Source organism: Anolis sagrei, chromosome 5 (assembly GCF_037176765.1).
Source record: "Anolis sagrei isolate rAnoSag1 chromosome 5, rAnoSag1.mat, whole genome shotgun sequence".
NCBI lineage: Eukaryota > Metazoa > Chordata > Lepidosauria > Squamata > Dactyloidae > Anolis > Anolis sagrei.
The window spans coordinates 47,395,504-47,417,859 of NC_090025.1; the positions used below are offsets into that span (position 1 = coordinate 47,395,504).

Here is a 22,356-nt window from a genome sequence, read left to right on the forward strand (position 1 = left end):
ATTTAAAAAAACAACTTTTCCAAACTTTGATTTGAAGGAAGGTGGAGTAGATCAGGCTTTGTGTGGTAGAGGAGCAAAATATACAGAGGGGAATACAGGCATTGGCTTGGACATACGACAAATTGGCAGTAGAATTTCTCATCTGAAACAGAGAGCAGGAGAATCATGTAGAGCTACAGATTCCCTTCATTTTTAGAGTTTTTATAGCCATGATTGTTTACGATACAACTCTCACTGCTCTGACTTTGGTCAATGCTAGGGCAAAATGCAGGAAAGCCAACAGCATCCAACAGGTCCTCCCGCATGTGCAATGCAGCAGTGCTTGTTCTTTTGTTTTTAATAGTAAGAGGCAGGCAGAAAAAGGAGGCTGGGGCCTGGGCTCTGGTCTTGGCTTCCCACTGGGTCCTCACCTGTAGTAATAAGGGTGCTTCTTTCCATCACTGCCTTCGGAAGTGACAGCGCTGACAATGTCCTCAGTGTCTGTACTCACCAGCTTCACGGAATGGACAGTCAGGTGCTGGTTCAGGTTAGCACGGCACTTAGCAGCATAGGGGCACAAATGGCATTTGTATTTTCTCTCTTCTGGAAAGAAAAAATTAAATACTTTGAGTGGGGTCACAGAGAGTCAACCAATCACTTCGATGTCACAATCACTGAAGACTGGGCAGCGAGAGGTGAAATCTTCAAAACTTGCAAATGTCCTCTTTAGACTACAATCCTCACCCAAAAGCCATGCTGCTTGGGGGTTATGGGAGTTATAGTCCAAAACAACTTTTACAGACTCTGTTTGCATTTTTGAAGAGCTGCTGAATATTTCCACACCTTTCAGTAACACTAACTGGTAACCGGTTACCACTTCATCATATTAGAGGAAAAATCCACTTAAAATCCAGTTTCTGCTTCCTGCAGAATTCTGGGGTTTGTAGTTTAGTGAGACAGTTAAAGGTTCCTTACTAAACTACAAAACCCAGAATTCTGCAGAAAGCAGATTTTAAGTAGATTTTTTCCAGTGTGATGAGGAGAAACTTTCCCTTCAGCAGATTCTGCCAGCATTTTCTAAACAAATACATGACATCTTCCTATGCATGTCTTGAGATCATAGAGATCTGTAGTTCTTAGCCTGTGGGTCCCCAGATATTTTGGCCTTCAACTCCCAGAAATCCTAACAGCTGATAAACTGGCTGGGATTTCTGGGAGTTTTTAGGCCAAAACACCTGGAAAACCTCTGATGAAGAAAGACAAAATAATGGTGGTAAGCATGCAAACATGGTTAAAATATCGTTACTAGTAAAGAGATGCATATCTATGATATCATTTTTGCAAATATTGTTCATCCTTCAGAATAATTGGTGCTAGGTATAATCCAGTGAATATTTTTGAGCTACATTTACTTCAACCAGAAGATTAAACAGACACTTTCATCTCTCCCACCAATACTAATAAGGCACTGAAGTCTGGTACATACCTATTGCTTTGAACAGTCCCCACCCCCACCAAAAAAACCCTCTGACTGCTCTTGGTATTACAACCCCTGTCACCAAATTCATGAAACTACATATGGCAAAGAATACAGAGGTAGGAGTGCCTTTTATTCAACAGTTGTTATTCCTCTGTGCATGACAGGATTCGATCCAGTTTAATAATAAAACACTTCTTCAAAAAAGATAGCATTTCATCTAAAGTTTCTCCAAACACCTCGGCCTTAAAAATAATAGCACAGGAATAGAAATTTGTTTGGTACTAAATTGCACTTGCAACAGCTTTGCAAATGTAAATTGGCAACTATAGAACAATCACAAAACTGAGTACAAGATATTTTGAACACCTGTACTAAATTTTACAAATTTATTTATGACAGCAACTAATACTTATAGTGTCATGTCACACCAAATATGATATCTTTATCTACAAGTTGAAAAAAAAACTTTTAAATAATTGATCCAAAATACCTGGGTCAACATATATCCAAAGGTCAATGTTGGAAACAGATGATCACAATGCAAGAAGTGCAACCTGTCTGTATTAGGGATCCAGCACAAAAGCAGAGGCAAGAGGCAGAGGCAGAGGCGAGAAGTTCTCTCACCCCATTACCTCTCCTCTGGCCAAATGGGACAAAGAAAGGTAGTCTCCTTTCATATCTTCAGAATTCAAAACGATCTTAACAAATTAGAGAGATGGGCCAAAACTAACAAAATTAAATTCAACAGGGACAAATGCAAAATACTCCACTTAGGCAGAAAAAAAATTGAAATGCAAAAACATAGAATTGGGGATGACTGGCATGACAGCAATATGTGTGAGAAAGATCTTGGAGACCTCGTGGACAACAAGTTAAACATGCGTCAACAATGTGATGCGGCAGCTAAAAAAACCAATGGGATTTTGGCCTGCATAAATAAGAGTCTAGTGTTTAGATCCAGGGAAGTCATGCTAACCCACTATTCTGCCTTGGTCAGACCACGCGTGGAATATTGTGTCCAATTCTGGGCACTGCAATTGAAGGGAGATATTGACAAGCTGGAATGTGTCCAGAGGAGGGTGGCCAAAATGATAATTGAATAGTCCACATAGTAACTTTTCAAGCTCTGTTTCAGCTGAAAAAAATTAAAGTAAATTTAAATGTAAAAAAAAATGTTTAAATTGTGTTGTTGAAGGCTGGAATCACCACGTTGCTGTGAGTTTTCTAGGCTGCATGGCCATGTTCACTTCTGGAACATGGCCATACAGTCCAGAAAACTCACAGCAACTCAATGTTTAAATTATTAGAACTATCAACCTGTGCCACCCAGTTGGAAGCCTTCACAGAAATGGCCTGACAATGCTTTTGAAGGCCTTAATCTGAAAGCCAGTACATTTCTCCACATCTACATTTTAGCATGTATGTTTCAACTCTACAATGGGGCTCTCTTATGAGAGCAGCAAGGCCTAAACAAAACAGTACAAACTCAAACATCCCAGGCTTCATTTGTGAACAGATCAAGTTTCCTCCTTAATAAGATTTTTTTAAATAATATTAACATAACTTAGTTATCTCTCTAACTTAAAACCATGGAGCCATACTAAAATATTTTGACACCAGCTAACAATGAGGCATTACTCCTGAACAAAGTCAGGACAGTGTAAATGGTGGTGGCAATGAAGACAGAATAAAGGTAGTGACCATGCCATGAAGGAAGAAAGACACTAGAGAAATAGGCTTGTTGGAGCTAGCATATTCTGGTTGGCATGTGGGACATCCACATCCATATGTTTCCTTATGTGTGTGGATATTCGTTTTTGGGCTGCTGCAGGGTTTGGTATCCATTTTTTTTCTGTAGTGCCCAAACTCTAACTGAAATGCCTTTGAAATTGCCCAAGACAGCAATTTCATGCATTGAGGAGAGCAGATGGGACATATTCTGGCTACATTATCATAACCCAGCACAAAATTGTGACACTAAGATTTGCGGGGGTGTCATGTGGTCATATGGAGCAACTTCAAAGCCTTTTCAATAAGTTAGAGGTTTATTTTATTTTTTTTATTTATCGTGTCAGGACCTTCTTGCGACAACACCAGAGGCACTCCAAATGGCCAGCTACTGGTCAAAGGACATTTAATCAACTATCAAGCTTGCAAACTTTGTGTTTTGTCTGTTTGTTTGTTTTGTTAAAAATGTAATACAACTGTCTGGTTGCTCCTGACACAATAAAGTTAGAGGTGATGGTACATGATCTATGCTGTGCCATACAGGATCGCAGCCACTATCTGCCTTCTCTTGCACAGCACCATGCTGAAAAAGGTGCAACTGCTAGATTACTGCAGCAACAGGATACTATTCAGAATCTTTAAACAACAAACATGATTCAAACATATTTTTGTACCATCAATGGGCATCAGCACTATCTGTCCAAAACTTGGAAGGGTATCTCTGGACCAGTTTTTTTTTTTTACCAAATTCTTTACTGGGTCACTGACTATGTCACTGGATATTTAATAAATCAATTCTTGCTAGAACACTGATCATAAGTATTATGAGACAATAACTGAAGGAGTAGTTAGTACCTCACTGCACTGGTCTAATTATTACAACTTAGATAACATTCCCTTATAGCAGGAGTTCTTAATATTTTGTTGTTCCACAGACCCTTCTGCCATTCAGATGAAATATTGTTATATAATATCATTGTGTAAGTTTATACTGTCAATTTTTATATGCTATGTATGGTGTATTTATGTGTGTTGCACCTTGGAGTGCTTTTGTGAGCTGCCCTGAATCCCTTCGGGGAGGTGTTGGCAGGATGTAAACAAAGTTTTATTATTATTTATTATAAAACCACGGGCTTTCTCAGAATGTAGCCACATATAGTTTTATGACACTCACCACCAGCATGCCTTTAAATTAAATTTTAGTATTAATCAAAATTGCATTTTACATCTTTCACACAATTTCAATACCTGATGACCTAAGACGGTGCAACATCTGTCTAAATCAGTGGTTCTCAACTTTTGGATCCCCAGATATTTTGGCCTTCAAATTCCAGAAATCCTAACAATCATGGGAGTTGTAAGCCAAAACATCTGGGGGACCACAGGTTGAGAACCACTGGTCTAAATGATTTTTTGAGATATGCAACAATTGTAATGTGATAGGAAATGAATACTATTGTAATTTTTTGCATACAATTATAACGGAAGGAAATGTTAGTTTTCAGTTAGAAGTGAGAGAAAACTAAGTTAATAAATTGATTTCCCCCCTCTAATTCAAGCTCACAGACCCCCTGAAATCTTTCCACAGACCCCTAAGGTGTCTGAAGATCCCTGGTTAAGAACCCCCGCCGTAGTGTTTTACCAAGAGCTTTAAAAAAATTACACTTTGCACTACTCATCCCAGAATCTTCCATGACCATTGGCAACCAAGACTTTTGAATTACTGTCCACAAAAGTCCCTTTTCAAAGCTCTGGTTTTCCATCCAGATCAAAAATGAGAGGGGCAAAAGGGGTGTGTGTGTGTGATTTCTGGTAGTTTATCTGTTGCCCTCCAGTAGCTAATCCTCAATACAGGACATTTGCACAGGATCAGAGCAAGACAGAGACAAGTTTGTTTTCAGTTACTGGAGATAGATATAATCCCATCATTTATGAGCATTGCAAAATACACAGAGGATAAAGCAATCCACCGTCATTTGCATGCAAAGAAATGTTCGTTGATACCATGAAAAAATGAGAGAAAGTATGCAACACTATTGCTGAAAAAAGTGTTACCTGTGTGCAGGGAGAGATGTCGGGACAACGTCTGCTGTCGGCCAAACACTTTTCCACACACATCACAGGGAAAGAGCTGGTCATTAAATTTCCAAGATGGTAACCCATTTCCAGCTTCCAGCCCTATCTTCTCTGTATCTATTCCCCAAAAAAGGAGAAAATACAGTTCTAGTATTAATTTTTCAAAGCCGTTCTTGTTTATATACTGTGTCACTCAACAAGTCATGGGCAATGCAATCCCACTGTCCCATACAGATGGAAACATTCAGATGTGATCCTTCTGAAAGTACCAATCACACTTAATGATAGTCTTACATATTAGTATTCCTTTATTACACGAACATACTAAAAAGCAATAGGGGTTTGCCTCAATCTGATATGCAGGACTTTAAAAAGGAGAAGAAAGATGCCGGGGCAGTTACTCTGTTTTACATTCATCTTTCAAGCTGAAAAGTAAAGCCTTTTACTTTAAATTCTAAAACACTGGAGGACATCAGTCTGTGCTTGCACTTCTTTATTTTATTCTAAAAATTTTTCCTATGGTAACACAAGCTAACCTTTGTAGTCTAGATACTTCCTTGAAGATAGCCTTTCCCATTGTCACCTTGTTTCTGAGCCACAAAATATGAAACTCATCTTGAGCCAACTTTGTGTAGTGATTTGAGTGTTAGACTATGACTCTAGGAGACAAAGGTTCAAATTCCTGCTCAGACATGGTAGAAACCCACTGGTGAAATCATCACATTGACCAAATCAAGCATTCTAAAATGCTTCCAGCTTGCTTCAGGGATGGAGTCCCACGCCTGCCATCACACAACATCATGTGATTTCTGGTGGATGCTCTGCCCCCAACTGGATTGGAAGTGTCCCTGGACCTTATCTACTTAAACCAGTGTTTCTCAACCTTCCTAATCCCACAATCCCTCAGGTTGTGGTGACCCCCAATCATAAAATTATTTTCATTGCTACTTCATAACTGCAATTTTGCTACTATTATGAATTATAACATAAATATCTAATACGCAGGATGTATTTTCATTTACTGGACCACATTTGTCACAAATACCCAATATGTCCAAATTTGAATACTGCTGGGGTTGGGGGAGATTGATTTTGTCATTAGGGAGTTGTAGTTGCTAGGGGTTGTAGTTCACCTACAATCAAAGAGAATTTTGAACTCCACGAACGATGGAATTGAACCAAAGTTGACACATAGAACTCTCATGACCAACAGAAAATACTGGAAGGGGTTGGTGGGCATCGACCTTGAGTTTTGGAGTTGTAGTTCACCTATCTCCAGAGAGCACTGTGGGCTCAAACAATGATGGCTTTGGGACAATTTGTCACTACTACTCAATATGCCGAAATGTGAACATTAGTGGAGTTTGGGGAAAACAGACCTTGACATTTGGGAGTTGTAGTTGTTGGGATTTATAGTTCACCTACAATCAAAAAGCATTCTGAACCCCACCAACAGTAGAATTGGGCCAAACTTTCCACACAAAACCGCCATGACCAACAGAAAATACTGTGTTTTCTGATGGTCTTTGGCAACCCCTCTGACACACCCTTGCAACCCCCAAGGGGTTGCGACCCTTCCAGGGGTCCTGACCCCCAAATTGAGAAACACTGACTTAAACTCATGACATTATCACAATGCAACCTGACTGCTGCCACAGGCACAGTGGAGGACCGTCTTACACCCACATCAGAGGCACTCCAAGTGGCCAGCTTCTGGTCAAAGCACATTTAGCATAATGCCAAGTTTCTTTATGTTTTTAAATACATTATAACTGTACCCAATTCGCTTCTGACAAGATAAATAAACAAATCACATGGGGGAATCAACACCCCGCCCCCGGTGCCGTTTTGCTAGCAAGCACACACTTGTCTGATTTGGGTAATGCTTCCCCCATATGACCAAGTTGCCCTGTAGACCAAGTTGCCCCTCGTATCTGCCCTTTCACCACTGTCGCTGGGAAAACGGCACCGGCGGGGGGGGGGGGGGTGCTTCCCTATGTGGTAAGGCCATGGATCATCTTGGGCAATGCACACTCTTGCAGTTTCAGTCAATGACAGGTATGTAGCCGGGGCTTGAGGGGCTTCAGCCCCCCCCCCGAAATTCTCATGGTGGTCCGCGAGAAGGCCTTACGGGTACATTATTTAAACTGTTATGTTTATTCATATCATGTTCACCATGCTCAATATATCCCATATGCATGGGGGTATTGGGGTAACAATACAAAAGGTTTGCTAGGGTAGACCCTCTTTCACTCAGACTCAGCCCCCCCCCCCCGAATCAAACTCAGCCTCCCCCCGAATCAAAATCCTGGCTACGGGCCTGGTCAACGCTACACCTATTTGTAGTATTTCCTTAAAATTGGTAAAGACTATTGCTGGATGGTCAGACAGTAACACACAATTATGTTTAATGTGGCTGCAATGCAAACCTTAAGTAATACACGCTTTCCAGGTTGGTTTCCTCAAGATACCAAAGGTCATACTGCTTTGATTTCAGGCATTCACAGTTGCTATTAGTGTACTTTTAACACTTACAGAAGGGGGTTAATGACAGCAACAGTTATTGCGATGCCTATATATTCTTGTATCAACTTTTATTCACTTCATAGCACAAAATGTGCAACACTGAGAAGCTCAAGCTATAAATAACAGAGGAAAGCAAAACAGAACAGGGCAAATTACTGAACTGTGAATCTGCTTTTTAAAGTAATCATTTATAGGCTTGTAGATTTTTTTAAAGGGAAGATGGAAACCATTATGGTGATCAAACCTGACACTCTCCTTAAAAGGTGCTATAAAAACCAACCTAGCCATTTCTGTATCCAGCGCATAAGCTCTGCTAAGTTACAGCATATCTTGTTGAGAAAGATCCCAATATGATTTAAAGACCTGTAGCGATGCAAACCAACACAGCAAACAGGTCTTTCCCACTGCAATTTTGCAACCAGCTTCTAATTTTAAGATGACAGTCAATTAAATTTTTATTTATTTTTGTGAGTCAACCACTGTAAAATCCTCTGGACTCTTTTGCAGTGACAGCATCACAGGAAGCGTCCATAACTTACTTGTTTGAATGTGTCAAGCATGCAGTGGTTTACATAGCTCCAGGAAGAGAGCTAGATGCGCATCCTGCCATTTTCTAGCAACATGGAAGTGACCATGTTGGGGGAGAGATGAGCTTCTGAAAAGGTCTGTCTCTGCAGTTATAGCTTCTTATGCAGGATCAAATTAGTAAATGCTTTTTACCCCCCCCCCCCAAATATTTGTATGGCCTTATAATGTTCTGTCTCATCAATTATGAAGCATAAGATTTGCACCCCCTTGTGGCCGGAACTGAGCACAAGCCTCCAAGATACCGAGGATGGGAAAAAGCCTATATATACCTCCTATATACAATTGTCTGTTTTGTCTGTATAAAACAGTATTGAATGTTTGCTATATATGCATGTTTTGTGATCTGCCCTGAGTCCCCTTTGGGGTGAGAAGGGCAGAATATAAATACTGTAAATAAATAAATAAATAGATAAATAAATAAATAAATAAATAAGATTTGGAGACTCTTTTTTTGAAATTCTTGCTGGTTGATATGTATATTGCTTTGGAAATATTATTTTTATATAATGAGTTTTATATATCTTAATAAATTAATTGATATATATTACATTCATTTTTTATGTGAAGCATATGTATTTAAGTAATGATTTAGTTTATGCCTTGCTTGGAATTATTGTTACGTATTATTGATTTGTTCCCTCCCTGCTTTTAAAAGCCTGAGGAAGAGCATGCAAATATTTTCTGACTAAAAAACACTCATTTAGGAAACATAACTTCTTGCATATATCCTGAGAGCACTGCTTGACAAAGTAGTGGGCAAGGCCTGAAAAACTGGAGAACTACCTGATCCAACCCAACAGACATGTAAGGGACCCTGAAGGTCAAAATGTTACAGCTTTAGAAAGTTACTTTTATGTAGTAGGAGTTTTCAGAGCTGGAGTCCAGAAGAAACCTTTGATGGGACCAGCATCACCAAAGCTCAACCAACGTGTTTTTGCTACTTGCCAAAATGGCAAAAACAGATACTATTAAATATCTTGTTGGCTCATTGTGATGGATCTTCTCTGATGTAGTGCCACAGCTCAATACAATAAAGCAGAACCATGTTTACATGGACCATTACATATTCTTGACATAATGGAACTGGAACACAAACAATCCTTCTTACAAAAGAAACAACAGTGGACACTTGGTATCTTCAGGGACTTGGTTCCAAGACTCCCCCTTGGATACCAAAATCTGCAGGTGCTCAAGTTCCATTATATATAATGCTACAGTAAAATGGTGCTCTTTAAACATAATGATAAAATCAAGGATTGCGTTTTGGATTTTTTTTAGATCAAGTTGTGGATGGTATGGCAGAATCGTGGATGCAGAATCTGTGGATATAGAGAGCCAACTGTAGAGCCACCCCTATAAGCCAGAAGCCAGCCACCGCCCCATTTCCCAATTCATTTGTAACTATATATTTTAGCAGAATAGCACTTTCCCCATTTATATACAACCAGAACTATCTAGATAAGTTGTCAGTCAAGGAGCATACATGTGAATTATTGTAATTAATTCAAGCAAGACCTGAAAGCTTGCTTAACGGAGCAGCAAGGATCTATGTAGCCATCGCAACAGGCTATTTATTATAGACACATCTCCCAGAAAAGCCATAGTTCATGTAGCACCTGGAACAACAAAAGCTTGACACTTGAAGGGTGCCCTCTGGGTGCTACCATTATCTGCTATTTGTCTTATAATAATATAAATTATCCTTAATGTGTGATTACTCACGCTTCTTTCAAATTGGCCCTTCTGCAAAGTTTAAAAGGCAGAAGGAGGAGGAAAATGGCTGAAGTATGTATCAAGCTTTTAACTTCCCCAAAATCAATTGTGAACCATTCTTTCAATTATTAGTCTTGAGTTCAAGACAGCGGTCATTTGACTCTATGGCGACGGCAGATGTTTTTACGCAGCTTTTTGAGTGCTTAATCAAAACAGTGCTTTAGAGGGAGGAATATGGTAATGATTATGAGAAAATGTCAAGTGTATTCCAGTTCCTAAAGCATGGTCACTACAAAACTGAATTAATTTGGACACAAAGCAAACAAGTAGGCTCAATTAGAAGTCAATGTCCCTCTTAAAAATTCTTCTCAGTATTTGCCATTAGCATTCTTCTTGTCATATTAAAGGAGCTGAAATCACAAACCATATATCATTTATTAAAATTCCACAGGAAACTATAAGAGGATCCATTTTCAAATTTCTCAAAGGTGTTGAAAGCAGACTGTTGTAAAAGCTTATGATGCACCCTTCTAGAATGCAAAACCTTTCCTGCTTTGATTTCTTTTAATTGTCTGTTACTCAGGTGCAGCCTTCTGGGAACTGGTTTGCTAATACTGTATTTTCAAACATTGATTTTCTGCAATGTTCCCCATTTCAACTACACATTTTTTTTGTCTGAAGCGGAATGTCCCAATTCAGGGCAGAAAATAGCATTTTCAACTGAGTGGAAGTCTCCCAGTATTTATTCTCAATTGAAAATGACCCATCACTTCCACTCATTTTAATTTTCTTTTTGTACTTCTCATAATTTAGCTAGCTGTTTGGTCCAGTGAGGGATGGTATCTCATGTACATTAAAGCCTTACGCTGCTGAACTTCCCCATCCTGGACGCTGTCGAGATCAATGCATTCAAAAAACTGGATTTGCATATCTGTAAGACTGCAATATCGGTTACCTGGCTATATCTTCAGGACAGATCACCTGCTGTTTGGACTATTTAATGGTATGTAATCCTAGAATTATTTGATTTGATCTCATTTTGTTTGTTTTGCTTTATTTTCCTTCCTTCCAAAAGAATCATGGATACAAACATGAAAGAATTCTGCCCAATATTCTGTGATAAATTAACATATTTCTTCCCCACATGAGTTTTAGCAAATGAGGAAAGGCATACAAATGCTTGACATTTGGGGAACCAAATAAACTAGCATGACACACCTGTTGCCTTAATTCCATTTGTAGCCATTTAAGGGGTCTTTGCTGAGCAGAACTTGTATTTCCATTCCAAAATGACATCTACTACTACTACTACTACTACTACTATAATTATTACTACTACCATTTAAAAATAGAGACTTCTTTGCCATCAGTCTGATTTCCACCCCTACCCCACTTGCTTTCCTTGGAGTCCGACTTCTGTTTACCACTTCCTATTGTTTTAAACCATATAATTCAGTAAAGAAACAACTTAAACACTGTGGGGATAGAGACAGATGGAAAGCATTCTATAAATGAAATGGTCATCCACACTTGAGAAAAACAATTACAAAAGACTGATAACTTTGCCTGCTTTCACCAGCTGCAGTGTCTTATTGTCCTACAGCCTAACTAAACAGCTGACTCAACTGGTTCAAATTTATGCCTCTATAAAACCAGAAATGGTAAAAAAAAAACCCCACCCATTTTCTTTATCGAAGTTAATGACTACCCTTGCAATTCACCCTCAATTTCCTTTAAGAAGATTTTGTTATATGGAGCGGCATACAGGGAGCTACAACCCTCCTGTTACGTTGCTTTGGGACCAAGCCTTCGGATAATAATTGTAGTGTAATAAATGGATATAGAATATGTGTAATGACTACTGGAATGGCCCCGGATTACAATTGTGGATGGTGTGGTTTGAATACTTAATGTAATGTTTAAATGTTTTAATTTTTGATTTTAATTTAAAGGTTTATTTTAATTGTATGTTGTTTTTTATGCCGCTGAATTGTTGCCTATGTGCAAAGCCGCCTTGAGTCCCCTTTGGGGTGAGAAGGGCAGGGTATAAATATGGTAAATAAATAAATATGGATGAAATGAAACTAGAGAAATTTCGTTCATTGTATAAAATTCAGTTATCTCTTGAAAACAAAATAGTGCACACACATGCACCCCACCACACATACACCCAATGTTTTTAATGCACAAAGGAATTTTCTGTTACTTTTTCACTTTATTCTAGAAAAAAGCTAAACTAGATGGGTTCAAGATCCTATACATTAGTGTTTCTCAACCTGGGGATTGGGACTCCTGGGGGGGTCATGAGGGGATTTCAGAGGGATCACCAAAGACCATATTTCTTATGGTCTTAGGAACTCCTTTGGCAGAGAAGTCTGATGATCCTTCTCTTCCTTTTTTGGAAATAGTTGGCAAATCTTCCTATCAAAAGCCCTCCTCCTGCTGTGATTGGCTGGCCTCTCGGGTGGAAGGTTGAGAACCACGGCTATACATCAACAGGGACTAAATTAATGTATCAAAAGTCATTTATTTATTTATTTATTATTTATTACTGCGCTTGTATACCGCTGTTTCTCAGCCTACATTGGCGACTCAACGCGGTTTACAACACTACAATAATCAACAATATTCAATATAAAAAGCATAAAAACACATACATAATATACAATATTGGGCCACCAATATCGAACCAATGCATCTCTTAACTAAAAACGCAGTCCAATTCCATCGTCTGTGATTACCAGTCCTTGATCATCAGATTCATTGCACCGAGTTAACCGAATGCTTGTTCGAACATCCATGTCTTCAGTCTTTTTTGAAACACCATCAGCGAGGGGGCTGATCTTACCTCTATGGGGAGGGCGTTCCAAAGCCGAGGGGCCACCACAGAAAAGGCCCTGTCTCTCGTCCCCGCCAGCCGCACCTGTGAAGCAGGCGGGATAGAGAGCAGGGCCTTCCCAGAAGATCTTAGGATCCTGGTGGGCTGATAGGCTGAGATACGTTCGGATAGACAAGTTGGGCCAGAACCGTTTAGGGCTTTAAAGGCCAACGCCAGCACTTTGAATTGGGCCCGGTAGCAAATCGGCAGCCAATGGAGCTGGTACAGCAGAGGAGTTGTATGCTCCCTGCGCCCCGCTCCTGTTAGTAACATGGCTGCCGCCCGTTGGACTAATTGGAGCTTCCGAGCCGTCTTCAAAGGCAACCCCACGTAGAGAGCGTTGCAGTAGTCAAGACGGGATGTAACCAGAGCGTGGACTACCGTGGCCAAGTCAGACTTCCCAAGGTACTACCGTGGCCAAGTCAGACTTCCCATTGGAACCTATTTGGTCATATCCGTGTCATACCTGGTTATAGACACATACCTCCGCCAAGAATCCAGATTGTGTTAGTCACATGTATAAATGCATACACAGCAGACACATGGTGATATTTTTTATAATGACCACATGCCAAGTCCATGTATGGCCGATACCTGCCTGTATAACCTCCACTTAATAAAAATTCCATGTCTATTATATTGCCAGGTTATGTATGTCTCAGGAAGAATGTCTTATGTATTATAGACTAGCCTGCTCATAAAAAGGTAAACACTGTAAGTCATTGTGCACAATACTTCTGGCATACTTATGCATTTCCTTTTAGAATTATTTCCCATCAAAACATCAAGAACTGCTCACTTTTCAGAACCTCCTTAATTTTGATTGTTGCAAAGATCAACCAAGCTGTTTACATGCCTTTATTGACACACCCTGAGATGTATGCGTTAGATGAGGGCATGCCTGTTAAACAATCCAGGTATTTTAAAGATTACCCCATTTGGTAACCAGGCTTGAGAAACTGTATGGGAAGTGCACTCTGGGAGGAAATGGTTGCATAATTTGTAACCACCTGCAATTTAACTTTTCCTATGAGATATTAAAGAATACTTCCATTTGAAGTACACTACTGTATTTAAATCCATAATCATAGAAAACAAGCAAGCAAAAAGGTCTATGCTGTATGAGGTTTGGGTACATAATTATGGAATTTTCAAGATATGTTGCAGTAGGATAACACTAGCAAGCTATATGAGCAAAACCCTTTACTTACACCACTTGTCAAGAATAATGATTTTGCATGATCAATATTATGCAGACTGAAATAAATTGTATTTCTTATCATAGGAGAATCTAAAGTGCAGTAAGACCAGCTGGTATTATTTTCATTAATAATAGGTAGTTGTTAACTGCCATGAATTTGACTTTGATTTATGGTGATGCTATTAAAAGTGTTGAAAGATGTCATAAAACTTGAGAATGTTCTCTGCTGGTGGGGAAACAAGAGTAGTCTAAAGGAGGCAAATCTCTTACTAAATTGTTAAAGAAAATCCCTGAGTGTACAGACCTATAGTAATGCTTCTAAAAGAATCCGGAGTGAACCATACTGTGATATGTCTATACTAACTGTGAAGCAGTTAGCATTAGTGGTACTTTCATGGTTATCAGAAGATGAGTATTTAAAAATATCTTAATAATGATAACTAATAGGAACACACGTGCACTACATTGTTCTGAAAATGGAAAATGTAAGACCCAATCTAGCATGATTCATTTGAAAGCATGCAAGATTTTAACACTATGCAACTTAGGCTATGGTCAAGGAATTAATATGAATCTAACCATTTGCTTTTTGAAAATGAAATTAAGGTAATGGTTATCCATAATTTAATATCGACACAGAAATTTAGTTGCCCCTTTTAGTTCCCAATTCCACTGTGGATCATGCTCCATACTAGGCTTGTACATTTTGGCTGAATCTCGATCTGTTTCTGCTGACCAGATACTGATAGACCCTTGTATCCGTTTTCACGCGTCTGCCAAAAACAAATGGGTAGCCGGATAACCATTTTCACTCCTTAGCTGATAACTGAGGCTAGAACCGGACCATTTGCGGCAATGGGGAACTTATGAGGCTTCTCTTTCCCCTTGAAGCCTTTCCTTTCTTCCCTTCAAGGGAACGTGGCTATCAGCAACAGGGTTAAGAAACACCCTATCCAGCCCATTATCCAGCCCAGCTTCCATATCCTTCATTAAGACCTGAATTTTAAAAAAAGCATCAGAGTTAAAATACCATTCTTTCTTGATCCTTTCCTTTCTGTTTGTAGAGGAGACTGGGTTTAATGCTTCTTAAAGCTGTTTACTCTAGAGGAGAGGTGCTACAGGCACACATGCTTTCTTTTCCAGCACCAGCAGCACATCACATGGCTTTCCAAGGCATTTTAAGGAGATCCAGGGAAGGAAGAGAAATGACCTGGAGCTGAGTGGAGCTATCTTCCCTGGAATATCTTAAAAATCTCCCCTCTTTTCTCTACTGACTGCAGTATCCTTTTTGCTTGGGATTTTGCTTCCATAAAGCGGTTTCTACTTTCTACTCTAGAGGAGAGATAGGCTTCTCTTTTTGTTTGTTGGGATTACTATTACTATTAATGATTATTATCTTTTAGAAGTGTTTTCTGAAGGAGAGGAAGGGAAGAAGAAAAAGAAGCTAAAAGGATAACTCTTTGAGCCCCCAAATGTGCGGGTGCACCCCACCCACTGTCCCTCAGGTCCTCAACTCTCAGTCAATCCCACTAAATAAACAGAATCAAGAAAATAAAAAAAATAAAAAAGATTCACCTGTGATGCCAAATAGGGGAGGAGGAGCCATGAACAGCTTCCACGTGGTCCCTTTTTGGATGGGAAGCCCTGATGGCTGGGCCCTTGCCATTACTGGCACCCGAACAAACCGAAGAAGCTGGATTGGCACAAGCCTATTCCATATACTCTCTTCCATTTCTATCTAAGTTGGTTCAGGATTGGGACCCAAAATCAATGTTCTACCACATTAAAAACAATACATAGCAGACAATACTGCAATTCATTGGTGGCCATTTGACAGGTATTATTCTTGATTGGTTAAGCCACAAATTATACTCTCTTGATCCAAACTTTCTCACTTAAGAAATTTAAAAATAAACTGTAAGTAAACTCATTACATGGAAATGTCAAGCCTATTTGGATGTACCAATTTATCACAAATACCCAATTCCAGTAGCATTCAATCACAATTCAAGCAACTGTTCTTATTTTTGATCACTGAAAAATCTCTGTATTTATGGGAGATATGGTACAACTCACACTCGTTCATACAACTCGCCAACTGGAAAATCGTGGTTGAGAAATGGAAGTCACTTTAGAAAAGCTGTAGCTCTCTTTAGACCCTAAGGAAATCCCCACAAAATGAGCAGTAGATAATGTAGTTTGTATCTAAAGACTTTAGACAGGTTTGAGCAGACAGTGGGTAAGCATGGCATTATCTGTGAGATGACAAGCTTTGAATACAAATAGCACCTCAACACAACTGCTTTTACTATTTGCTATTTCACAGAATACACTGATTTATGCCACAAATTTCCAAAGCTTGCCAAAGTGTCTTTAAATACAAGGGCTTATCATATACTCAATCCTACAGAACTCAATCCTACTGCCCCCTCCCTCATGACGTTCAGGAAACTAACAAAGACCTGGTTGTGGAACGCGGCATTTGACAACTGATTTAATTCTTTGCCCACATGAAAGGAGGATGATGAATGGGATTGTGATGGTGTCGGACGATTTGGCTCTTTTAACTGTGATGATAATGTTTTAATGTGTATAGTGCTGATATTTTAATCGTGTTATGAAGTGGCATTATGTTGTTATTGTATATTCTTTGTATGTTAACACATGTTGTGAACCAGTCCAAATCCCTCTTTGAAGGTGAGACGGTCGGTATATAAAACCTCGAAATAAATAATAATAAATAATAAATAACCTCTCTTATTAGTAATTTGAGGACTGCCCGTACTGAGCTCAACATTTGTTTCTCCTTTTCCTTTTGTTAATTTACATGCTTTAATCCTGACTGGACACTAGTATAGCAAACAGATGATGAGTACAGCTATGTTGAGCTTATAGCATTACTTAATGCAATTAAGGATGTTTATGAATTTTATTTCTTTTCACAAGCAAGCAGTTTGAATGCAATATGCAATCCACTCTCAGTTTCGCTCATCATTCAGACCTCTCTGATTTCATCCAAAACCTATCCAAGTCTAGTTCCTCTTGCAAATTCATCTAACATTTAATTGCTGTCAATCCATCTTCACAGACTGTTTGACCTAGATTTTCTATTTAACATAATATATTACAATGTAATAGAACTGAAAGGTCACGCAATGTCACAAGTCAAACAGGCATTTCATGAGCATCAAATGTGATAGCTTTTATGGAGAGAGATACTGTTCAGTTTTTCCCCAAGCATAAATGAAATAAAGGTTTGGGAGCACAATTCAAAGTGCTGGCTTCAGACTATAAAGCCATAAGCGGTCCCAACCCACCTTACTTGTCTGAACACTTGTTCCCTTTATGACCCACCTCAGAGATTAAGATAATCGGAGGAAGCCCCGCTTTCGATTCCACCACACTCGCAAGCACGGTTGGTGGGGAGGAAAGACAGGGCCTTCTCAGTGGTGACCCCCGGCTGTGGAACGCCCTCCCCAATGAAATCAGATTGGCTCCCTCCCTCCTATCCTTCAGGAAAAAACTTAAAACATGGTCGTGGGACCAAGCATTCAAGAAGCAGATGTGGTAATAATAATGAGAATGATTTATTTGACTGCCAATTGACAGACCTGGATTATGACTTGAACTTACACAATTTTAATTGGATGTTTTTATATTTGATATTTCAACTATTTGTTTTAAATGTAAATTGTTATTATAATTATCTTTGTTTGGGCATCTAATAGTTGCCAGTTGTGAGGCCGCTCTGAGTCCTTCTCTGAGGGTGAGAAGGACAGGATATAAATGTACTAAACAAATAAATAACTGTGAATAGGTTTCTCTGTCAAAGATTACAAGATTACAAGATTACAAAAGCAGTTCAATTCTAGCACTCAAACCACGCTTATGGGTTCATAATCCTTTAATTTCCATTGTATATTGCAGTCAGGCTAGTCTGCCAATCCTTATTTTAGAAAATATTGTTTATTTCATTGCACTAGAAAACAGAATTTGCAGAGATTACAGAAAGTTGAGTCTGGCAAGGGCTGAAATTATCTGGATACGCTGCTGAAGTGAAACAAAAGAAATAACTTATCTGGATATCAAGAGTTCAGTTTTGAGTTACAAGATGTGACAGCAAGGTAGCAGAGAACTTTAAAAGGGGATTAAGAGTTGACACAGAGCCAAGAAGGCTAACTGACAGGCAAACATTTAATTTGCTGACAGATCTAGACCAAAAATGCACTACCAATCATTATTGTACAGTAAACCAAAACAAAACGATTACTGTACAGTACCTCTCAAAAAAAGACTTGGAGTGCAAATTTTCTCTACAGTTTCTCATTCTGAATAAACCCAGTATCTCCTTTTTATAGAAGAAATGATTATTTGGTTTTTGCCACTGTTATGATGACAGGACATGATAACTCATCTGGCTTTGGTCTTGCAACAAACTGCAGAAATGTCATCAAGATTACTTCAACTCATGCAATCCTATGAATGAAAGACCTCTAGGTCAATCTTTTACCAACAGTCTTGTTAGGGTCTTGCCACTTCAGTGCCTTTGATTCATTGATTGAGTCTATTTACTGTTTTCCTAGTCATTTCCTGCCTTCTACTTTACCAAGCATTACTGTCTTTTCTAATGAGTTATGTGTTCTCATTATTAGTCCAATATACAATACTCCCAGTTTAGTCATCATTGCTTCTAATGAGAGTTCAGTCTTGATTTGCTCAAGGAGCTAGTCATTTGTCTTTTTTTTTTTTTTTTGGCAATGAGTGGTATCCGAGGAGCTCTTCATCACCACATTTCTCTTCCTTTCAGCTTTGTTCGCCATTCAGCTCTCACAGAAACCAAAAGTACTATGGCACAGACAATCCTGACTTCAGGATCTTCAAGTAAGTTACTTTATGGCTGCTCTTCGAAGTTCTAGGACCTCATCCCACTGAGCCAGAGAAGCTGAGGAGAACAGGGGAAAACTTGGAGCAGTGTACACCTGATTCCTCTGGGCTCTGTTTCTCTGCGTTGCTGTCACGCTGTGCCACGGAGTGCCACTAGAAGTGGTCCTGTGTCATATGATGGGCTCTTGGGGGCTATGTGCCAGTAGTGTGCCGGCAGTGCAGAGAAGCAGGGAGAAGATGCTTCTTGGCCCTAATGTGATAAGGTCCTTAGTCTTCTGATTTCTTGGCTGAAGTCGCCATTTTTGATTAATGGCTGAGATATGTTAGAGTAAATCTTTAATTTTTTCAGTGTCTTCATCACCTGCTTTAAAGTTTTGTAAGTCATCTGTAGTCATTATTTTTATTTTCTTAATGTTCAACTGAAACACGGCCTTGGCATTTTCTTCCATGACATTCTTCAGGAGTTATTCCAAATCTTTGCTATTTTCTGCTACTAATATAGTGTCATCTGCATATCTCAAAATTGTTTATATCCCTTCCTCTAATTTTCATGCATTCTCTCTCTGAGTCTAATTCATATTCATGCACAATATATTAAGCATAAAAGAAATTAAGCATTTCTTGAAGAGAGATGGGTTTTTTTTTCATGATCTCCACTATGGGTGAAGCTACACTGTAGAATTAATGCAGTTTGGCATCACTTTAACTGCCATGTCTCAACATGATAGAATCATGGGAACTGAAGTTTTATATGGTCTTTAGCCTTCATTGTCAAAAAGTGCTGGTGCCTCATGAAACTATAGTTGCCAAGATTCCACAACATTGAGCCATGGCAGTTAAAGTGGGGCTCAACTGCATTAATTCTATAGTGTAAATACACCTTATGGGTCCATATTCTACCAGCAAGTTATATTGCCCACGTTCTTTTTATGTTTATCACATTTGCTTACACATTTGCTTTTGTAATAATAATACTAACATTGCAGCATACATTCAGGTAGTTCCATATATATTTGCATGTGAGCTATGGTTGGGAACATGACTTCCTAATTTCTTATAATAACAGGATTTAAATTTCCAAGTTAAATAATCTGAGTACAGTACATATTTTTTAAATCAAATGAGGTCAGCTCTAATATAATTGTGTGTTAAACAAAGAGTACAGTATGTGCTATCCCACACATGGTCTGATATCTCTTTTCCTTTTTAGTCCATCACAAAATGGCAACCAGAAAGTACTGAGGCATTTGGGGTGGTTGAAGTTCCAGGGAGTCGTGCAGGTGGGTTTCACATTTCTGGAGCATTTTCTGTGCAATTTTCAGGTGACAATTGCTCCAAAACCATGCTAAAATGTTTACAGAATTTGGGAGGAGGAATTTTATGGGAGTAGTGCCGGGTTTCAAGGGATAGCAAAAGTGGGCTCCAGGAAGGGGACTCTGTCCATGGACTACACTGTGCCCCCATGGTGTTAGGCAGCATGTCCACACGCTACAAATTTAATGTACATTCTTGGATGTGTGCCTTGCCTAAGATTAGAGACAGGTTGCAGTGTTATCTGGCAAAAGTGCTACTCCTGCCACTCCAGTAAAATGAAAAGGCAGAGACTGCTGCTGGTGTGGTGGCAGCTTTGCTTCTAATGTGATTGGACCTTCCAATTTAATTTTCCCATAATGCAAAGCTTGACCAGGCTGGCCCTACTATTTGATAGAGTGAAGTGACCATTCCAGGAGGTTTATCTGGCATAGCTGCAAATAATTCGCTATTGACTGCAATGAACTGTCATAGTTATTCAGCTGTTCGGGACTGGTGCTCCTCTCTGTGCCAAGCTGAAAACATTCAAATTAAAAGGGAACAAGAAGCCTGGGCCATTGCTTTAGGATCCAATGTAGGTGAAAGGCCTCATTTCCTCCAATGGCAAAAGGGAATGTATTTTTAGAACTCAAAGACACAACTGTTTAGTCAGGATCGTTATGCAAAGGGAAGTTGCATCTACACTGTGGAATTAATGAAGTCCGACACTACTTTAGCTGCCATGGCTCAATGCTATTGAACAGGTATGGGCAAACCCAGGCGTGGAGGCTGGATGCAGCCCCTTTGACTCTTTTCTCAGGCCATCCTCTCTATCATCATCCTATCCTTCTCTCTTTCCTTCCTCCCTCTTTCTCCTTCCCTTCCACCCTTTTATTCTTCCTTCCTTCCACTCTTTCCTTCCTCCTCCTTCCTTCCTTCCTTCCCGCCTTCCTTCCCTTCCTCTTTCTCCCTCCTTCCTTCCCTTCCATCATTTAGTCCTTCCTTCCCTCTCTTCCTTTTTCTCCTTCCTTCTTTCCTTCCTTCCCTTTGGTCTTTCCTTCCTTCTCTCTTTCCTCCCTCCTGCCCTCTCTCACTCTTCCACCTTCCATCCTTCCCTTCCTCCCTTTTTTCCTTTTTTCCTTCTCTCTTTCCTTCCTCCTTCACTTCCTTCCTTCCATCACCGCACAGCCAGTCCTCCTAACAGGGACCGCTAGCATGCAGCCCCCAAGTTAGAAAGTTTGCCCATGCCTGCTGTATAACGATGGGAATTGTAGTTCGATGAGCACTATTTGGCCGAGAAGGCTTGATCCTCAAGAGCTACAATACCCATGATTCTATGGCACTGAACCATAGCGGTTAAAGTGGTGTCAAACTATGTTAATTTCACAGCATAGATGCATCCCGAGAGAAAGAAGTTGGTAGCATAAATCCTGCATCTGATGAAGTAGGCTGAAGTCTAGAAAGCTTATACCATCAACTTCTTTCTCTTGGTTAGTCTCAAAGATGCTATAAGATACGTTTGCATAGAGAATTTATTGATATTGGATGTGGGTAAAATATAAAATATATGGCTCTAATATGAATTTATTTTTATATATTATTTTGTTCACATAAAATTTGGATAATTTTACCCTGAAACAATGGAGCATGTGTGGCAGCATGCCCTAATTTAGTTATCAATTGACTGGGTTGAATTCTGGATTCTTTTAATAGTTTATTTCTGCACTGTTTTATAGTTTCATCTGTCTGTCTGTCTGTTTCTCTCTCTCTCTCTATTTATATATATTATTACTATTTTTATTTAGTCTATACATGACCTCAAGAGCTCATTGAACAGGGAACCAATGCATAAGCATGCTAAATAAATAAAGTGTGCATATAGGTTGCAGCTGGGAGCTATCTTTTCATATAGTAGAGTCTTTAAATTGTAATAATCCTTTATCACTTGGGAATGATTCTAAATTAGTTTGTCTCTACATCATTGCCTAGTTTTGTTCACTTCACAGTAAATCT

The 22,356-nt window shown here is 39.3% G+C and overlaps 1 protein-coding gene across 4 annotated transcripts in view; it reads right to left on the reverse strand.

The window, feature by feature from the left end:
• Positions 1-22,356, reverse strand: part of ZNF827 (zinc finger protein 827) — a 170,876-nt gene that overhangs the window by 16,790 nt on the left and 131,730 nt on the right. For 3 of the 4 annotated variants that reach the window (XM_060778876.2, XM_060778877.2, XM_060778879.2), the window contains exons 9-10: positions 5,243-5,380; positions 411-582 (exon numbers count right to left, since the gene is read on the reverse strand). In XM_060778876.2, coding sequence (XP_060634859.2) covers positions 411-582; positions 5,243-5,380 — 310 coding nt within the window. The remainder of the gene's footprint in view (positions 1-410; positions 583-5,242; positions 5,381-22,356) is intronic. The other variant, XM_060778878.2, reaches the window with a different exon arrangement.